This window comes from Sturnira hondurensis, unplaced genomic scaffold, assembly GCF_014824575.4.
Source record: "Sturnira hondurensis isolate 20B ecotype Veracruz unplaced genomic scaffold, ASM1482457v3 Scaffold0005252, whole genome shotgun sequence".
NCBI classification, from domain to species: Eukaryota; Metazoa; Chordata; class Mammalia; order Chiroptera; family Phyllostomidae; genus Sturnira; species Sturnira hondurensis.
In genome coordinates, this window is record NW_028077883.1 from 4,526,993 (window position 1) to 4,545,237 (window position 18,245).

Below are 18,245 nucleotides of genomic sequence, written 5' to 3' on the forward strand. Positions count from 1 at the left end.
CTATGTGCTATTCATACAGACAGAGGGTGCTTAACATGGAGAAGGTGCAGAACTAGGAACTCAATCATCTGACTTTGGAAACTTGTTTTTGGTTCAGTTCATCCCATCTGGTACAAGGTGTTCTCTCTGGCATTGAATTGATGGAGAAAATAAAATGTATCTATGCTTCCCATCATTATAATCCAAAAATATTTCCAAAGTACAGGGACAAGCTGGCTCCACACTGACCACAGGAAGCTTTTACTACGGTGGCAGTGACACTTAGTTCTTGTTAAGGCAGCTCCTGTGGACCCGCATCCTTGTGCAGAACTGTAGGTCCTTACCAAGAAATGTCCAGCAGCGTGCCCTGCAGACCATCAGGCCAGACCTGGGAGGGCAGGAGAGCCCTCTGTGCAGTGCGTAGGGGGCAGGCTCCTGTGTGCTGAAACAGGCCAGGGACCCACTGCTTGGGGGGAAATCTGTGCTCTCAACACTAAGGCACTGTGAGTGAGAGGGAATCTATTCCCAAGCCCCACAGATATTGCTCCCAATAGAACAGCAACAACAAGAAATCCTCATGAACCACATATCCTTCCATTTTCTTACAGGAAATTCAGCTCCATCAGTATCTTACGTGACCACCACCGTATACTTGGTCCGTGGTTGACTGAAACATCTTAAGTGGCACCTGACTGTGTTGATATACTACTATTTAATCTACAGACCTTATTCATTTTGTCAAGTGTCCTGTTAATTCTTTTTAATTAAAAATTTTAGAATTTTTTTAGTAAAGGATTAAATACAAGAAAAAAAAGCCTCACCCCCTTTCAAGTACATCTAGTTCTATGAGTTCCAGCAAAGGCACAGGAGGCCTCTGCTGGCCCGGCTGAGGGCAGTTTCCTGACCCTCCCCAAGGAGGAAGTTGTCCCTGAAAGTCTGGGCCCAGGATGTACTTCTGCAGGTTTATTCCACTTCCTTCTCCCAGCTGCCGTGGGTTGTCATCGGTGCCCTCGAAGTGACAGTGTTTGTTGCAACTACCCCAGCAGCTGAAGATTTCTGTCCTGGAGAGGGCTTTGTGCCTTTTTCTGGAGGACGGCTCCCTCCCTGAGGCCTGGTCCACCACGGAGCTTCAGGACATGCCCTGTCTCCAGTCTCTCTCTTGAGCTCTGGGGAAGTGCCCCAGGGGAAAAGCCTGTGAGTGGGTAGGAATTTCCCTTGTACCTGAAGCTCCCAGGAGTTCTAGCCTCTCACACTCACCACACTCGGCCTTTAGCAATTTGTTAAAAACACTAGTTGAATTCTTCCCACCAGCCTGTATGACATCTGGCGTTTCTGGCAGGTAGGTGAGTGCCAGGGTCCTGTCTCTCCTTGGGGAGCCTGTGTTTCCTCAGATTTTGAGTTAGTCCGTCCCCTTGCAACCACAATCACGGCTCTGCCATGGATTAAGGAAAGGTGTGATTTCATTAGGGAGCATGTTTTTGTTGCTGTTTCAAGAATAAAAGCAGCCTTTTTTTCTGGCTCTCTACACCCTGAGTAGAAGACTGATATCTATTTTACATTTTTGATCATCTATGAATTTTACCTGAGAGGACATTTGCAAAAAAAAAAAAGGCAAAAATAGTTGTTTCCTGAGATATCAGTAGTGAAAAAAGATCTATTAAAATATTCAGGTACTTGTACATCCTCCTTAGAAAGTTATCTCCCAGAAAAGGAGCAATCGTATGAAAAGCTAAAAAGATCACATCTTCGACAGGACAGATCCAAGAGTAAGATACAGTGGTTAAGAAGCCAGGTTTGACATTTTGATTTAATTATACCTTCCGAGAGGCAGGTTCTTTCCTGCAGTTGCTTCTGAGCCACACTGAAATCACAGTATATCATTTTCCTGACATGTGTAAAGAAAAAGAATCTGATTGGATAGCACTCACCTCTGCCAAGCTAAGGCATGGACTCACTTGCTAAAGGCTTTTATCCAGATTGTCTGCTCTGAAAATTATGGAAAGAGCCTTGAACTATTTTGAAGGGAAACTGGTGATTAAACAGGGGGGGAGGAATCTTTATTATAAGGAAACCCAGCTGCCTGGAATAGCTACAATGTTAACAATTTTATATTAAAATGTCTATATTGTAAAGTAATGTAAAATAAACCCCTCAGCATGGAGCTGACCCTGACCTGATAACCGGCCACTCTGGGGTTTTCTGCTCAGGGTGCATCAGTGAAGCCATAGTGGCTGTTAACTTCGTTGGGAAGTTGCATCATTTCTTAAAAGCAGCTACTTAGTAGTGAACATTGACTGAGCCTTTTCTGTATTGGCTGCTATAGGAATCTGAAAGTTTGTAAGAGAAATAATTATTCTGAGTAATTGTCAGAAAAGTATTGAGTCCTTTCTGGACCCACTTTGTCTAAAGGTATAATTCCCAGTGATAACTCACCATGACACCACAATCCCAGCTCCTCTGCCATACTGTTCTGTCCTTTGGGGTTGGGACCAAGCCAACCATAGATTTCCTTTTTGGGTTCTCCCATAACCGTAGTCTCCCTCACACCTGCCCGGGAACCCTGCTGACCCCCGCACCAGTGGCCTCATGCCCGTCATCGACAGCCCCAGCTACTCTTAACCATGGACACAGTTGAATGAAGAAGTCTTCAGCCACCTACACACACACACACACACACACACACACACACACACACACACGGAAAAATCCTGAGAAAATGGATTTATGTCGGAGTATCATTACTGATACAGCTTTCTTAAGAGGAAAAGTATCTTCCTATACTTTTCATTTTTAAATTTTCTTTCATTAGAAGAAAGAATGGGAGACTCTCCGGTGGGTATCTTTCCACTGTCATTCACACCACTCTGTGGGCGGGCCGCCTAGTCTGTAGGTAGGCAGGTGCCTCTACCCTTCAGGCTCAAATGAGGCTGTAGACCGACTGTTAGTAGTGCATGTTTCCCAGTACGTCTGTTGAGGTTGGGCTGTGTTACCCACACATTCCTGCCCATTCCTTTTTATTAGACCAGTGTTAGCAGTGAAATCTTTGGAAGCAGGACAGGTATTTCTCCCTTCATTTCTTCTGCTCAGATCTCCAGCTTGGAATCTGAGTGTTGACAAATTATATAAACAACTCCTTGACATTCATCAGATGCTATTATATCCTTTTTTTGTCCATTGTTAATTTATGCTTTTGACATATAATAAAATTTAGACGAAACATAAAGATTATAAAAACCACCATCAATGTCACAACTGAAATACAACTCATCGCTATGTGTGAACTAATTGCTATGAAGCTCATAGTCTGAAACGTGCCAGGGTGGCGGTATTTACACCACAGAAACAGGCGCATTTGAAACCCAGCTGCCTCACTTCCTACTGCACTCCCAGCCGTTCGACTTTCACTGGCGGAGCATGGAGCCCATCTGACACACGTCTTTTCAGATTTAGATAATGCTGTAATGCAGTATTAAAATTGCAAGTATATATATATCTGACCCAAAGAATATTCTGAGGTTTCTCAGAAGATTAACAGGAACATTCTTTTCCCACATCGCATGTAGGGAGAGCAAGGACCTCAAGGCTTTCCGGGGCCAAAGGGCACGACCGGCCACGGCTTCCCTGGCCAGAAGGTAAGTATTTCAGGACCTTGAAAACATTCGCAGACTTAGGGTCTCAATTGCTTGACTTGAACTTTGGAAGGGCTCTTATATAGTTGTTATTCTTCTTTTTACAAAACTCTTAGAGGAAAAATCCATTTGAAAGTGAATCCTTATGCATTTTCTTTCCTATCTACGAACATGCTGACTTTAAAAAAATCCCATTTCCTGCATTCTTGAAAACCAGCTGACAAAGGAATAAATCCTTGCAACATGGCCTGTAAAGATACCAGATAACTCAGTTACAAAATATGTAATAGTTGAACTTCCTGAAGGCAGTGACATGACCCGATGGTATCTTAAGGTCTCTTCACTCTGAGATCTCCAATTCATGATGAATTAGATTATGGTACCTGGAAAGGGGGGCCGTGAATAAAATGCCCACATTTTTTTCTATCATACATTTGTATCAACAAGTACTACAGCTTTTCAAGAGATACCAGTTATAAATAAACAAAATTTCGGAGTTGTTCTTACTTGGTGTTGCCTTTCACATTCTAAACTTTCCTTTCACTGTGTTCTAAAGGGGGAGCATGGAGACCGGGGCGATGCAGGGATGAAAGGCAGTAAAGGGGAAATTGGAGAGCCCGGATCGCCAGGAAAACAGGCAAGGAGTGACTTTTAAAGCCTTACTGTAATTTTATATACATGAACTGGTTCCAACCTATACTGACTGTTACTCTTCTTCTGCTAAGCAGGGATTACAGGGACCAAAAGGAGACCAAGGACTTACAGTGAGTATCACTCCTAGAGGCTAACGGAGGGCACGTGCAGAACTATGACACTCAGATCTTAGCTTTAGAAGTCCGAACTTTTTTGATGCGGAGTTCCAGTTGCTGTTTAAAGGACGGCACTGCAAACAACTCCAGTGTTGACTTAGAGGCACGAGGTAACTGAATCTGAACGTGAGGGAGAAATACCACCCAGCCACCCTCATCTGGCCTCATGGTGGGGATTGGTGACTATTCCCCTCCGATTCCTGGTAGGAACGGTAACAAGGTGAGCTGTTTACAAGAAGCCAAATGACCGAATGACTTTGTATTTTACATGACCCTTCACATTTCAGAACAGGGGCTGTTTTTTCTCAGCCGGTTTCTTTAGGAAGTGCCCTGGAAAGACAGCAACCCCAGTGTTTTCATGTACTGATCCGTGAAGACGAGTAACTGGGAAGCGTCTATGGACTGCTCCCTACACCACTGCAGACAGAAAGCCCGCTCTTTGAAGTCTTCCAGGGTGGAAGTGTTCCAGAATGTTTACAGCAAAGTCTAATTCTTCCTTTCTGACTTGAAGGCACTCTATCTTCTGAAATGAAGAAGAAATACAGACCCTTTATTCCCTTTCTGATTTGGGGGCGGGGTTCATGCTGTGGGTCTGGGGATGCTGATGCTAGGTACTGTGCTGGGAAATCCAGGTGTGAGGGAGGTGGGAGTTCTGGTAGTAAAGGTGGGAGATGTAAGCCAGGCGTGTGACAAACAGGGCCGCATGCTTTTATGTTTGTTTGCTTTCTTATGGCCCAGCTGCCTTCACTTCTTTGTTCTTCTCCACCGCAAGTCAACCCCTCCTCTGCGCCCAAGATGTCTACGGTGAATGAAGCAGCTGCACACGCAGCAATTCTGCCCCAAAAGTAGCCGGGGAAAATGTGCACAACACGCCCAGACAAATGCACCCCATGGGTTTATACCCTCTTTCCTATTCCACCCTGGGGAGGGGATGGTTTCCTTCGTCCATTCATTTGTTCATTCACTTCGCCAGCATGTACTGGGTGTGTACTCCAGGGCAGGCTCTGAGAGGGACACTGGGAGAATAGCAGAGAATAAGAGACTATCTCTGCACCCAGGGAGCTCCCAGCCCAGTGCAGAGAAAGACGAGCAAAGGATGTTCACGTACAGCTTAATGAATGCCGTGATAGAAGAAGAAACATGGGTCTGGAGCAGGCAAAATGATGTATGATGATGTTTGGGGGCAAGACAGGCTTTTATCTCTTAAACGGGAGGTCTTTAGCCAAGAGGCAGGGCTCTTAGAAATGAGGGTATGATTCTTCTGCCTTTGGCTTTCCAGATTCTAGAAAAGAGGATGAGCAGGAAGGGAAGGGTGAAGGAAAAGAGAATTCGTATAAATATATAAATATATACATTTTCCCTTTCTATATCCGTTCTAGTTTCAGATATCTTAAATGCCTCGGTAAATGTGAAAAAGCATGCCAAGACCTGAAAAAAAGGATAACTATTCACACTCTCCTTTTATATAATTTGTTAATATCATACTGGAATTTCTTTTTAAACAGCCACTTGGAATTATTGGCTTCTACTTAATTTATGGTAAAAAATTAAATCAAAATGCCCTGAACATTCCCATACGTGCTCTATTAAGTCTCGACACCAGCAATGTCACTTCACCCCAATTCTGTCATTTTAGATTTTTTCTTTAAAACTTTACTTCTGCAACTGTTAAGTTTTACCTTCTTAGATTAGGTCCACTGCTCCTTCCTGTCGAGATTTTCTGGGCTCCTGTTTCTTTCATCTGTTAGTTAACTATCCCTGTCAGCTCCCTGTCTTTGGCGAATGCAGAGCCCTGCCCCCTCTAGTCTCAGGTCAGTTATTTGTAAGTATGCTACTCAGGGCAGGGCTTTGGCAGACACGCTTATACTATCCAGCTCCTGGGGGGCCCTTCTGCGGGGGCCACTGGGCATCAGGACCAAGAAGGAGCATTCGAACACTGGGACCTTTCATGAAAGAGCCAAAGAGAGAGGATTAGGAAGCTGGAGAGGGGACTTGCAAGGTTGGGGAGTGGTACAGAAAAAGCAGGGTGGGGGGTACAGCAAAGAATACATTCTCTTTGGCCATGTTGCTTATTCTAGTTGCTCAGGACATGTGGGTTAAATCATGGAACCAACTACATGCGCTGCTCACACCACTGTAGGGAGCATCGGTGGTTCCCCCCATAGCCACAGGGAACATATGGCAACCCCCCAGTAGATGCCTGAAACCACACAGTGCCCTGTATACACTATGTTTCTCCTGTACATGCACACCTATCATATAGTCTAACTTATAAATCAGGCATAGGAAGAGGTCAACAACAAAGCTGGTAATAAAATATAGTAATTATAATATACTGTAATCAAAGGTATGTGAATGTGGTCTCTCTCTCTCTCAAAGTATCTTATTTCACAGATAGAAGATTCACTCTTATCGTAGATCTTAGCAACTTCAGCATGGGATTTTTTTCCTTATTAAGTCAAGAATTTTTACCTTTTCACTTCAATGAAGCACCTTACAGCTTCTCCTTGGCATATCCAATTTCCAGCATCACTACTTTGGGGCTTTGGGGCCATTAGTAAGGGTTCCCTGAACATAAGCAACGCCATATCACGGCAGTCAATCTGACAGCCCAGTCGGCTACTAAGGGACTTGGGGGTGGGGAGGGAGGGGTGAGGGGAGTGTATATAACATGGATGTGCAGAACAAAGGGATGATTCCTGTCCTGGGCAGGGTGGGGTGGGACAGCATGAGATTCCATCTTGCTACTCAGGACAGCACACAATTTAAAACTTATGACTCGTTCATTTCTGAAATTTTCTATTTAATATTTTCAAACTGCAGTTGACCACAGGTAACTGAAACCATGGAACATGAAACTGTGGAAGGGGGGAGGTTACTTTGTGGGGCCAGACCCTGTGCGAAGAGCTCTGTTTGTGTTACCTTGTTTAATCATCCATCCCCAGCCCGAAGACACAGATACGCTAGGTCACCTCATGTCCAAGGTCATACAGCTGATAGAAGCTGGAGCCACAGTTAAACTCCAAAAGTCTAAGTTATTGCATTTCACAACTCAAACACATTTCAGTTATGACACATTATAGCCACCTTTTAACCTCTGTGCTATTTATTTTTGTTTCTACTCTGGAAGGATGAACTCAAATGACCCACACTGATTGTAATAAGACATATCTTTTATGATGATAGGAAAAATATTATGGCCATATCATTAATACATATTCCTTTTTTTCTCCAGAAAGAAGAAATTATCAAACTTATTTTTGAAATATGCGGTAAGATTTGACTACTGAGGGGAAAAAAACAATCCTTTAAAGTGCCAGCCCCACTATGTTCTGTGTTGGTCAAGATAATGTGCTCACCCAGGAAATGTATACCGTGCAGCTCGTGAGAGTTTAAAGCTCATCGGCAGTCCGTGGGAAACTGAAAGGAGGCAGTGAGAGGGGCAGTGGGAATCCTGGTTGAGGAAAAGAAAGTCGTCTTCCCAGCTGGTTGAGAAGCGCGAAGATGCCTGCCTCACGTCTGTGGGCAGCCAGGCCTTTGTACGCACAGTGCTTATTCATATTCAGTGACCTTTACCTGAGCGTGGGAAGAAAAAACAACAACAAAGGAAACAGAACCGTAGGGGCCCAGCTGGTATTTGAGTCCGGCCTGGCTGGTGACTATCATGTCTGTGTTTTTCCTGAAGCCAGAAGTCTTTCTGTGTTTTGTTTTCAGCACTGTTTCTGAAGTACGCTGGCCCTGAAAGGCAGGGAACAGAGTCAGGAGGTCCTCTTGCTTCACATCTGTATCTAAATGCTTCTTACATATTCAGCTAAAGACTTTAGACTTAAAAATAGAGTTACCAGAAAGCAGAAGGAAAGAAAAGAGATTAGCCCCAAAGCAGGAGATGAAATGCAGTAAGAAAGATAGAGGAATCCTCTGTGTTTGAAGAGGACAGAGGCAGGAATATCATTGCTCTTCCATACAGAGAACCCCAGAACTGGTTTGTCACCCAAAAGCCTTCTGGACCATGCTGGGACTCTGTGTGGTGACAGGCCAATTGAGATGTGACTTCTGGGTTCTAGAAGCTCTATAAAATCAGCACCAAGTTTCCTCATGACTTTTTGTGCTAGGGTTGTTGGGCGATAGGAGTGTGGATAAACCAATTGGGTCCCTGATAATTCTTATCGCCTGGGGACTCTGGCAACTGCTCTGGATGGTAAACCCTAAAAAGAGGTTGTTTATTGGCCAGCATTCTCAATGCCCTCAAAAGGTTACACAGTACAGATGGAAAGCTGGCCTTGTTGGTACAATGGGAGCCACCTTAGTTGACATTGTGGGTGACTGGAGGCATAAACTAGAGTAGCTATTCTTTATTCTTGTACAGTTAGAAGCTCTAATCCTTCCCTAACAATTACAATTTTTCATCCCATTACTTTACCCAGTGCCCATGCCAATGAGCCAATCTCTGCTCTCATATGGGGATGTGGCTGAAGGCTAAAATATTAGCATTCAGATTCAGATTAAATGAAAATGGTGCAATGACAATTATAGGCTAGTGGTTATCTCTTGGGAGAGGGAGGGGAATGTAATCAGAAGATAGATAGACACTGGCTGACTCTAAAAAAAGTTTTAATTTTTAATCTGAGAGATTGGCACCTGGTGCTTATTATTTTGTCATCTATAGTTTTTTTTCATAGAAATTATTTTTTAAAAAGAGTCAGGTATAGAAACCAGAAGGGCGATGGTTGTCAGCCATATTCACAGTCACAGCAAAGGAAGATGAAAGTCCAAGTCTCAGGTTCATCTGTGCCCATCTCTCATCACCCCCCAACACTCACACACACATAACCATCTGCTATCAGTGAGTGGTGTTTTGCAATGTTTCTGTCTTGACATTCACCTTTCAGGTTGTGGGCCAAAATGTGAAGAGCCTCCATTGGAGCTACTGTTTGTGATTGACAGCTCAGAAAGTGTGGGGACAGCAAACTTCCTGATCATCAAAAGTTTTGTGAAAACCCTGATTGACCAGGTGGCTCTGGACCTTGCCACTGTCCGAGTAGGCATAATCAACTACAGCCACAAGGTGGAGAGGGTGGCCCATCTGACGCAGTTCTCCAGCAAGGATGACTTCAAGCTGGTGGTGGACAACATGCAGTACCTGGGGGAAGGTACCTACACGGCCACAGCCCTCCATGAAGCCAACCTCATGTTTCAAGCCGCCAGGCCGGGTGTAAAGAAAGTGGCCTTGGTCATCACAGATGGGCAGACAGATAGCCGAGATCAAAAGAATCTGACAGAGGTGGTGAAGAACGCCAGAGATGCCGATGTGGAAATATTTGTGGTTGGGGTGGTGAAGAAAAATGACCCCAACTTCAATATGTTCTACCAAGAAATGAATCTAATTGCTAATGATAGTGGGCACGTTTATCAGTTTGATGACTTCATTGCCCTTCAAGGTAAGACTCTGCTCCAGGGCAAAGACACTTACAATGTTCTTCCAGGTACCATGTCACTGATCACCCTGAGCAAAAGTGGAAGCCGGGGCTAATGAGGCTTAGGCAAACATTAAATTGTAACATAACTTCAGAAGGTAGAAGCATTTAGTATTATCCTGTTTAGAGAGCATAATCCCTTATCTTTATTCATTAGGAACAAGTACTGAGTTGGTCTTGGACTTCACAGATGTATCTATGGTCAAGGAACATGGATGAATAGAACTTGGAGGTATTGCTAAGATTAATATTCAAAAAGTCACCTGGCCTGAATAAGAGATGGAGCAAGCCAGCAGCAAGGCAGAAAGTAACTGTAGAATCAATGAATTAGGAAGTGCATGATGAATGAAGAAAAGTTATAGTCATCTAAAGGGATGAGAGACATAGTAACTGGGATTCTTCTATTGTATTATTTGTTCTCATAAAAACAGAGAATGTTTTTATAGGAACATTCTCTGTTTTTATAAGACCACCAAATTATATACACTAGAACAGATTACCTATACTATTTCAATCATCCACTTGGCATTCTATGTAGACTCTTTGATAACAGGTCACAACTCTTTCTCATCTGTGTACCCACTGACCATTTTTGTACCCTCCCAAGTTTCTTCAAATAGAACATTCTCTGTTTTTATGGAAACAGATCATATAAATAGGTGAATATCAGGAATTTACCTTATAGTGAACATTTTGAGTATTCATCCTACAGTCAACGCTGAGGTGATGGGTTTCCGCATGCTACTTTACCTTCTCACAGGAATGGATAGTTCCTGAAGAGGCATTTTAAGACACTCTCCCATCTAAGACTGAAGTGTGGTCAATACTGTTTTACCATGATACATGTTCCAGCTCTTTGGAAACTGACCATTCATTCTGTCAGGGCCCACACCTGGCAAGCTTGTGAGGGAGGTAGAATTGGTGCTCCATGTGTTTCCAGGCTTTGGTTTGGCACCACCCTTCCCGCTCCATCCCCTGGGAGAGGGGCCCGACAGGGCCTGGCACTGACCCTCCTTGCCCCATGCTGTTCTCAGCCCGCTCTGGGTCCCCCCCCATACAGCCGTCCCTAACCATAGCATACCATATGCAGAACATTCCCACTGTCTAGTCACCCTTTTCTTCAGACCTTTCTAACCTGGGGTCCCATTTCCTTAACAGTCGGCTGGGTGGATAATTGGTTTGTCTGATACATTCGATCTCAGTGGGCTGTTAACATGTTAGAATGACCAGAAGTATTGCACATTTCAGAGACAAGTTACTCGAAGAGTTTTATCATCTAAACTGAAGCAGTTAGTTATTTGTTCCAGCCAGAGAGGAATATTGATTTTGGGCTGGCTGGCCTTTTGCTGCCCCTAAAACTGCATGTTAAACTTATTAAGGGAGAGACTTGCCCCTTCCACAGAGTAGCTCACAGTTAACCAGTGCTTTACATGAGCAAGCACTTAAGTCATTCTTTTGCTTATTTGGGCCTTCATATATTATTAAATTTAACTAAATTAGTTAAATGGCCTCCTACTGGTGATGTAAAAGTGCTTTAAAACTTCATTCACCTCACAGTTGACTTCAAGTGATGGGAAAGTCAGCTTACTAAAAGGAGAATGGAGAGCTCTTTAAACAGGTCTTGAGTAATATTTCCTTTTCCTACCTCCCTTTTCTACTTCTCTTTTAAAAGATACGCTGAAGCAAAGATTGTTTGAAAAACATTGTGTGAATATTTATTCCTACTTCTCTCGAGTTTTGGGCTCATCACCACTTCAACCTGGACTTGGCATTTCAGGGCAAGAACTAAGTGTTTCCACGCCAGAGCCTCAGGAAGAAATTTCTGAGTCAGTAAGTAACCATCTCGCTTAATTTGCAAGCTTAACATTGTGTTTTCTGTCTGCTTGACACCAAAGGAACATTTTGCTTTGCACTATCAAGAATCAGCTGAGGTATGTGTAGTTTCAGATCCTTGGCTATAAATATTAGCACTTTTGTCTCCAGATTTCTAGTTCTGAAATAGCTCTGGGGCTGGTGAGAATGACAATAAAGTTTAAAAATATTTCTATATTTTGCCCTGGCTGGTATAGCTCAGTGGATTGAGCATGGGCCTGTGAAGCAAAGGGTCACTGGCTTGATTCCCAGTCAGGGCACATGCCTGGGTTGCGGGCCAGGCCCCCAGTAGGGGATTCACAAGAGGCAACCACACAGTGATGTTTCTCTCCCATTCTTTCTCCTTCCCTTCCCTCTCTAAAAATATATAAATAAAATATTTTAAAATTTTTCTATATTTTATAAGTATTTATTAATAATTGGCTTATTAGACCTCTGCCACCACTAAAGTAATTCCAGACACTAGAACATATTAACCCTGTACTATTTGAATCACCCACTCACCACGATACTTAGATTCTTTGATAATAGGCCACAACTCTCTCATCTGTGTACCCACTGCCCATTTTTTAAAAATATTTTATTTATTTATTTTTAGAGAGGAGGAAGGGAGGGAGAAAAAGAAGAAGAGAAAAATCAGTATGTGGTTGCCTATTGCATGCTCCCTACCAGGGACCTGGCCTGCAACCCAGACATGTGCCCCGACTGGGAATTGAACCAGTGACCCTTTGGTTTGCAGGCCACCCCCAATCCTCTGAGCTATACCAGCCAGGGTGTCACTGCCCATTTTCGCATCCTCTCAAGTTTCTTCAAAGTGCACAGTGTTCAAGTTGCCACTATGACTCAATCCAAGCCACACTCTTGCTCATTTAGCTTCTACTTCCTGTGCTCAGATGGAGACTAGGAGGGGGCCTAGGCATGCATTTGGTCCATAGTGGATGCTTTGTTTCAGGCAACAGAGATCTACCTCCTGAAAGTACTGTGACAAATGTGACTGCCTTCATAGCTAGCTTCTAGACATTGAACTTAGCCAATCAGATTACAAGCAATTATTAGGTTCTTTTAGGTCAAATTTAGAGAGGCTCCCATAATCACTGGTCAGTGGGTGTTGGGTGTTATAGTCTCTTCCCCGCCAAATTACAACAAAGCAGGTTTAGACTCATCTTTACTACATGTAAGGACATCCTCTAGCAAGTGGGCACGTATCTGCATGACCCTGTTCTGTAAGCTCAATGAAGTCCCTGTCCTGTCCTTTTATGAACTTCTCATGGACATGAAAGATTCATTATGAACACATGCAACAATATTCTAGCATCAGGACTCAGCTGAGGAGCTCAGGAGCTGAGGAGATCCAGGACCATTCAAGAATCAGGCCTAGGAAGCCATTCCTAAGTGGACAGACTATAGGACTCACTAGATTTTTATACTCTGTTCCAGAATGGGAACAAAGGCCTCTAATATATTTCTATTTAGTTAAATATTAACCATCTCTGAGATGGGTAATATCAGTTAGCGCAACAGACTGTCCAGGGACTATTGATTGAAATTAACACACACATTTATTCCACCTGGTTTATATCAGCCAGCAACCTCTTTCTGTAACAGGCAACATAGAACATCTTTTTGGCTTTGCTGGCCATTCCATCTCTGCTGCAATTATTCTGTCTGTGAAGAGCAACAGCACCACAGCCAGTACTTAATGAATGAATATGGCTGTGTTTGGATGAAATTATTTCCCAAACAGGTAAAGACTAGAATTTGGCCCCCAGAGTTTGCTGACGCTGGTTTTTACTGAGCATTTTCAAATAAATTACAGACAATAATGTACACAGTCTGTCACTTTGTCCCTCTCCTAGTTGATTCATGTCCCTTTCTAAAGATTTCCCGAACAAGGGCAAACTCGGGTTTCATCTAGCAAGTGGGCTGAGGCTGAGTTCACCTTGTAAGTCACAAATCCAGTATAAGGTATTAATCTTCTACTACTGTAGTGGGTGGTGACTCCTTAAGACACAGTTTCTGCCCGGGAGAAGTCCAGGGTCTATCAGGGAGTGGATAAGTATAAGAAGTGTTAATAACTTTAGAGGAGTTGTGGATAAAGCACAAGAGGTGGTACAATTCATTTCAGGGCAGGGTGATGGAAAGCTTTATAGAGGTGGAGGCAGCAATGGGCGGAGTCTTGAGAATAAGCTGGAGTTTTTCAGGGTACTTACTGCAAAAGGAATGTGTAGGCAAAGGGGCATTCCAAAAGGCAGGACATTTTGATAACTTAGTACAAGTTAAGCCTAACTAGATCCTAAAGCATGTATGGCAGAATGGTGAGAATTAAATCTGGATAAATAACTTGAGCTGTCAAGCTAAAGAGCTTGAACTGCATGCATAGGCCAGGCAATCAGGAGAAAGCAGAGAGATTTTTAAATCAAGGGTCATATGGTCATATTGGGTTCACAGGAGGAATAACCCCGGTTTCAGTGTGAGGGATAAATAGGAGGAGCAGGAGAAGAGACCAGAGACTGAGCTATGAGGAGTGATAGTCCAAGTGAGAGATGATGGGAGCATGAGAATCAAAGGAGGCATGGACTGGAAAGCCATTTCTGGGGTCGAATGAACAAGATTTGGTGATGCTGTGGGTTGCAGATTAGGGAGAGGGACAGGCTTGGGGATGCCAGCTCGATTTCTAGCTTGGAGATGGGGACGAATTTGAACACCATCTATTGAGAGGGAGAAGATAGGAGAACAGGATACACTTTTCTGAAGGAAAATAATGAGCTTAGCTTGCACAACTCTGCAGGTAAAGTAGAGTTGCCTGAGGGAAATCCAAGGCAGTTGTGACACAGAATGAAGGACAACAAGACCCTATGCCTCATATCATGACCCAAGAAGTCTGATGGCCCAGAGAGACCAGGGATGTTAATAGGTTATGGCAGCTGATTCACTCTAGTGGCTGGGAAGGGAGAGGCATTAGATGAATACATCCAAAATAGTTTGTATTTATGTCAGAACCACATGGAGGAAAACTCAACATCAGCTAGGTCTCTCTAGGGTGCCTGTGACTGAGATGATGGCAGCTCACAATGAACTTGAGCTTCTTGGATTGCCCCTCTTTTCTCTAGACTTATCACCTTGACTCTCTTTGCAGAAGCATCAAGACAAAACTGAACAATGAACGTTCCTAATAGACATTTGATCTAACAAATGTATATGCATTTATTTCTGTCATTTGTGCATATAAGACATATCCATACACACGTTAATACCAAAACATATTTATAATATCTCTGCATGCATGCCCACCTTTATCTTAAAGTATAATTATTATATCCAAACATCTAAAGTGAATCAAAACCTTTTGATGATTCTCAGATTGTTGCCAAGCCTACCCTAGGAAATACTGCAAAACAAATAATCTCAGAAGTTCCTTCTTGTGCTTCTATTTTCTTTCTGTTTTCCCTTCTACCTACTCCTTAAGATACCTATATCTATCCTTCTTCTTTCCTCTTTTTTCTATCAAATCTCTTCTCAGGGAAAAGTTTGATATTGGTTATTTACACTTTTGTGTGATATCTAAGTCAATAGGCTTCCACCTCTAAGAAGGACTTACACTTTAAGCATTTTATATAATTGTGGAATGAACTTGATAAACACTAAACAACTGTAACAGTGTGTTGGGAAATAAAGAAAACGGAAGGACTTCCTAGGTTCTGTTAAGTTCATAGCACTTCAGCAATCCCTTCCCTGTTGCTCTTTCTGGTCAGTTCCGAGGAGTGAAACCTGTACATCCGTTTTACCATCTCTCTCCTGAAATGTCAGATCATTTATACTATTGTGGAATTTATCACACTTTACACTGTAAATAATTATTTATATATGCACCTTAATTTTTCTAATGGACTTAAATTCCTTGAGGACATGATCTGTGTCTCATTAGACTTTGTATCCCATTCACACCCTAAAATTGTGCCTCAGTAAATACTTACCTGACCAAGTGAATGCTATACAAACTGTTGGACTAAAAAATCTAAATATTTTCCTCAATGAAAGGTATAAATTATATTATACATTTAAAAAAAACCCAACCACCTTGCCTAGATGGGTCAGTGGTTTGGGCACCACCTTGCAAACCAAAAGGTCACTGCTTCAATTCCTGGTCAGGGCACGTACCTGGGTTGTGGGGCCAGGTCCCAGGTTGGACGTGTGTGAGAGGCAATAGATCAATGTTTCTTTCACACATCGATCTTTCTCTCCCTCCCCTCCCCTCTGTTTTAAAATAAATACATAAAATCTTAAAGAAAAACACTTATTTTCTTTGGAACTAATAATGCTGGCACTCCATGTTCCTTTATTCTTTCTGGGTTTGGCCAGTTGGGTTGAGGTTTCCAGGATATAAATTGGAGTAGGGAAATGAAGTCAAGTAAACATTATTCAACCAGACCAACTGGTAATAACCATAATGATTCATTAAGCAAATTGTTTTAATTTCCTGCATGAAGGCATGTTTCATTATTCTAAATGCATTCATAAATAATGTCAACAGTGATGAAAAATTGAAGATGACAAAATTAATGGAATACTCATGGGTTAGAAGAATATTGTTTAAATGTTCATACTACTCAAAGCAATCTACAGATTTGATACAAACTTCATCAAAATACCAATGGCATTTTTCACAGGACTAGAACAAATAACCCTAAAATTTCCATGGACCCATAAAAGACTCTGATTAGCCAAGGCACTCTTAAGAAAAAACAAAAACATTGGAGGTATCATGCTCCCTGATTTTAAACTATACTACAAATCTATAATAATCAAATCAGCATGTTACTGACATGAAAATAGACACATAGATCAATGAAATTGAACAGCCCAGAAATAAACCTATGCATATATGGTCAATTAGTCTATGACAAAGGAGACAAGAATATACAACTGAGAAAAAATGATCTCTTCAATAGTGATGTTGAAAAAACTGGACAGCTACATGCTAAAGAATGAATCTGGACAACTGTCTTACACCATATACAAAAATAAATTCATAATCAATTGAAGACTTGAATCTTTTTTTTTAAGATTTTATTTATTTATCTTTAGAGGGGAAGGGAAGGAGAGAGGGAGAGAAATATCAATGTATGGTTGCCTCTTATGCACCCCCTGCTGGGAACTGGCCTGCAACCCAGTCATATGCCCTGGACTGGGAATCAAACCTCGATCCTGTGGTTCACAGGCCCGCGCTTAATCCACTGAGCTACACCGGCCAGGGTGAAGACTTGAATCTTTTTGGCATCAGTCTTAGCAATATTTTTTGGACCAGTCTCCTCTGACATGAGCAACAAAAGGAAAAATAAGCAAATGGGATTACATCAAACTAAAAAGCTTTTGTATGGCAATGGAAACCATAAAAAAATGAAAAGGCTGAATGGAAGAAGATATTTGCAAATTGTATACCTGGTAAATGATTAGTGTTAAAGATATATAAAGAATTTACACAACTTAATATCAAAAATAGACAATCTGATTAAAAATGGACAGAGGACTTGCATAGATATTTTTCCAAAGAAGACATACAGATGACCAATAGGCACAGGAAAAGGCTCTCACCATCAATGATCATTGGGGAAATGCAGATCAAATCCACATGAGATACCACCTCAAGACAGCGAGAATAGCTATTATTAAAAAGATTAAAAAATAACAAATGGTGGGGAAAAGGCATAATAAAAGGAGATTCTCATGCATTGTTGGTGGAAATGTAAAATGGTGCAGCCACTATAAAAAACAGTGTGGAGTTCCCCCCAAAAAGTTAAAATAGACAACCATATAATCCAGCAATTCTACATCTGGGTATTTATCCACAGAAAAAAAAAACAATAATTTGAAGAGATATATGCACCCCCATTTTTACTACAGCAGTATTTACAATAGTCAGATACAGAAACAATTTAAGTGTCCATTGGTAGATAAATGGATAAAAGAGGTGGGAACCATGTACAAGGGAATATGACTCAGCCACAAAAAGAATGAAATCTTGCCATTTGCAAGAACATGGATGGACCTAGAAGACATTATACTGAGACAGAGAAAGACAAACGCCATGCGATTTCACTCATATGTGGAATCGAAGAGCAAAACAAATGAACAAACAAAGCAGAAACAGACTCATAGACACAGGAAACAAACTGGTGGTTATCTGAGAGGGGAAGGACTAGGGGGCAAAATAGGTGGAGGCGATTAAGAGGTACAAGCTTCCAAAAAGTAAATAAAAGTTACCAATTTTCAGTTATAAATAAGTCATGAGATTGCAATACACGGAAGATAGGCAGTAATATTGTAATAAGTTCGTATGATGACAGATGGTAATGACTTAATGTGGGGATTATTTTGTTTTATATATATATATTTTATATATTTGTTATATATATAAAACAAGTATATATATAATAAATATTGAATCGCTATGATGTATACCTGAAACTAGGTACAAGTAGGAT

The 18,245-nt window shown here is 41.9% G+C and overlaps 1 protein-coding gene across 1 annotated transcript in view; it reads left to right on the forward strand.

Moving 5' to 3' along the window:
- The window catches only part of COL28A1 (collagen type XXVIII alpha 1 chain), a 157,317-nt gene that overhangs the window by 125,930 nt on the left and 13,142 nt on the right, over nt 1–18,245 (forward strand). The window contains exons 28-33 of the mRNA XM_037046418.1: nt 3,543–3,611; nt 4,165–4,245; nt 4,337–4,372; nt 7,653–7,689; nt 9,307–9,855; nt 11,564–11,721. Of these exons, the coding sequence (XP_036902313.1) occupies nt 3,543–3,611; nt 4,165–4,245; nt 4,337–4,372; nt 7,653–7,689; nt 9,307–9,855; nt 11,564–11,721 (930 nt within the window). The remainder of the gene's footprint in view (nt 1–3,542; nt 3,612–4,164; nt 4,246–4,336; nt 4,373–7,652; nt 7,690–9,306; nt 9,856–11,563; nt 11,722–18,245) is intronic.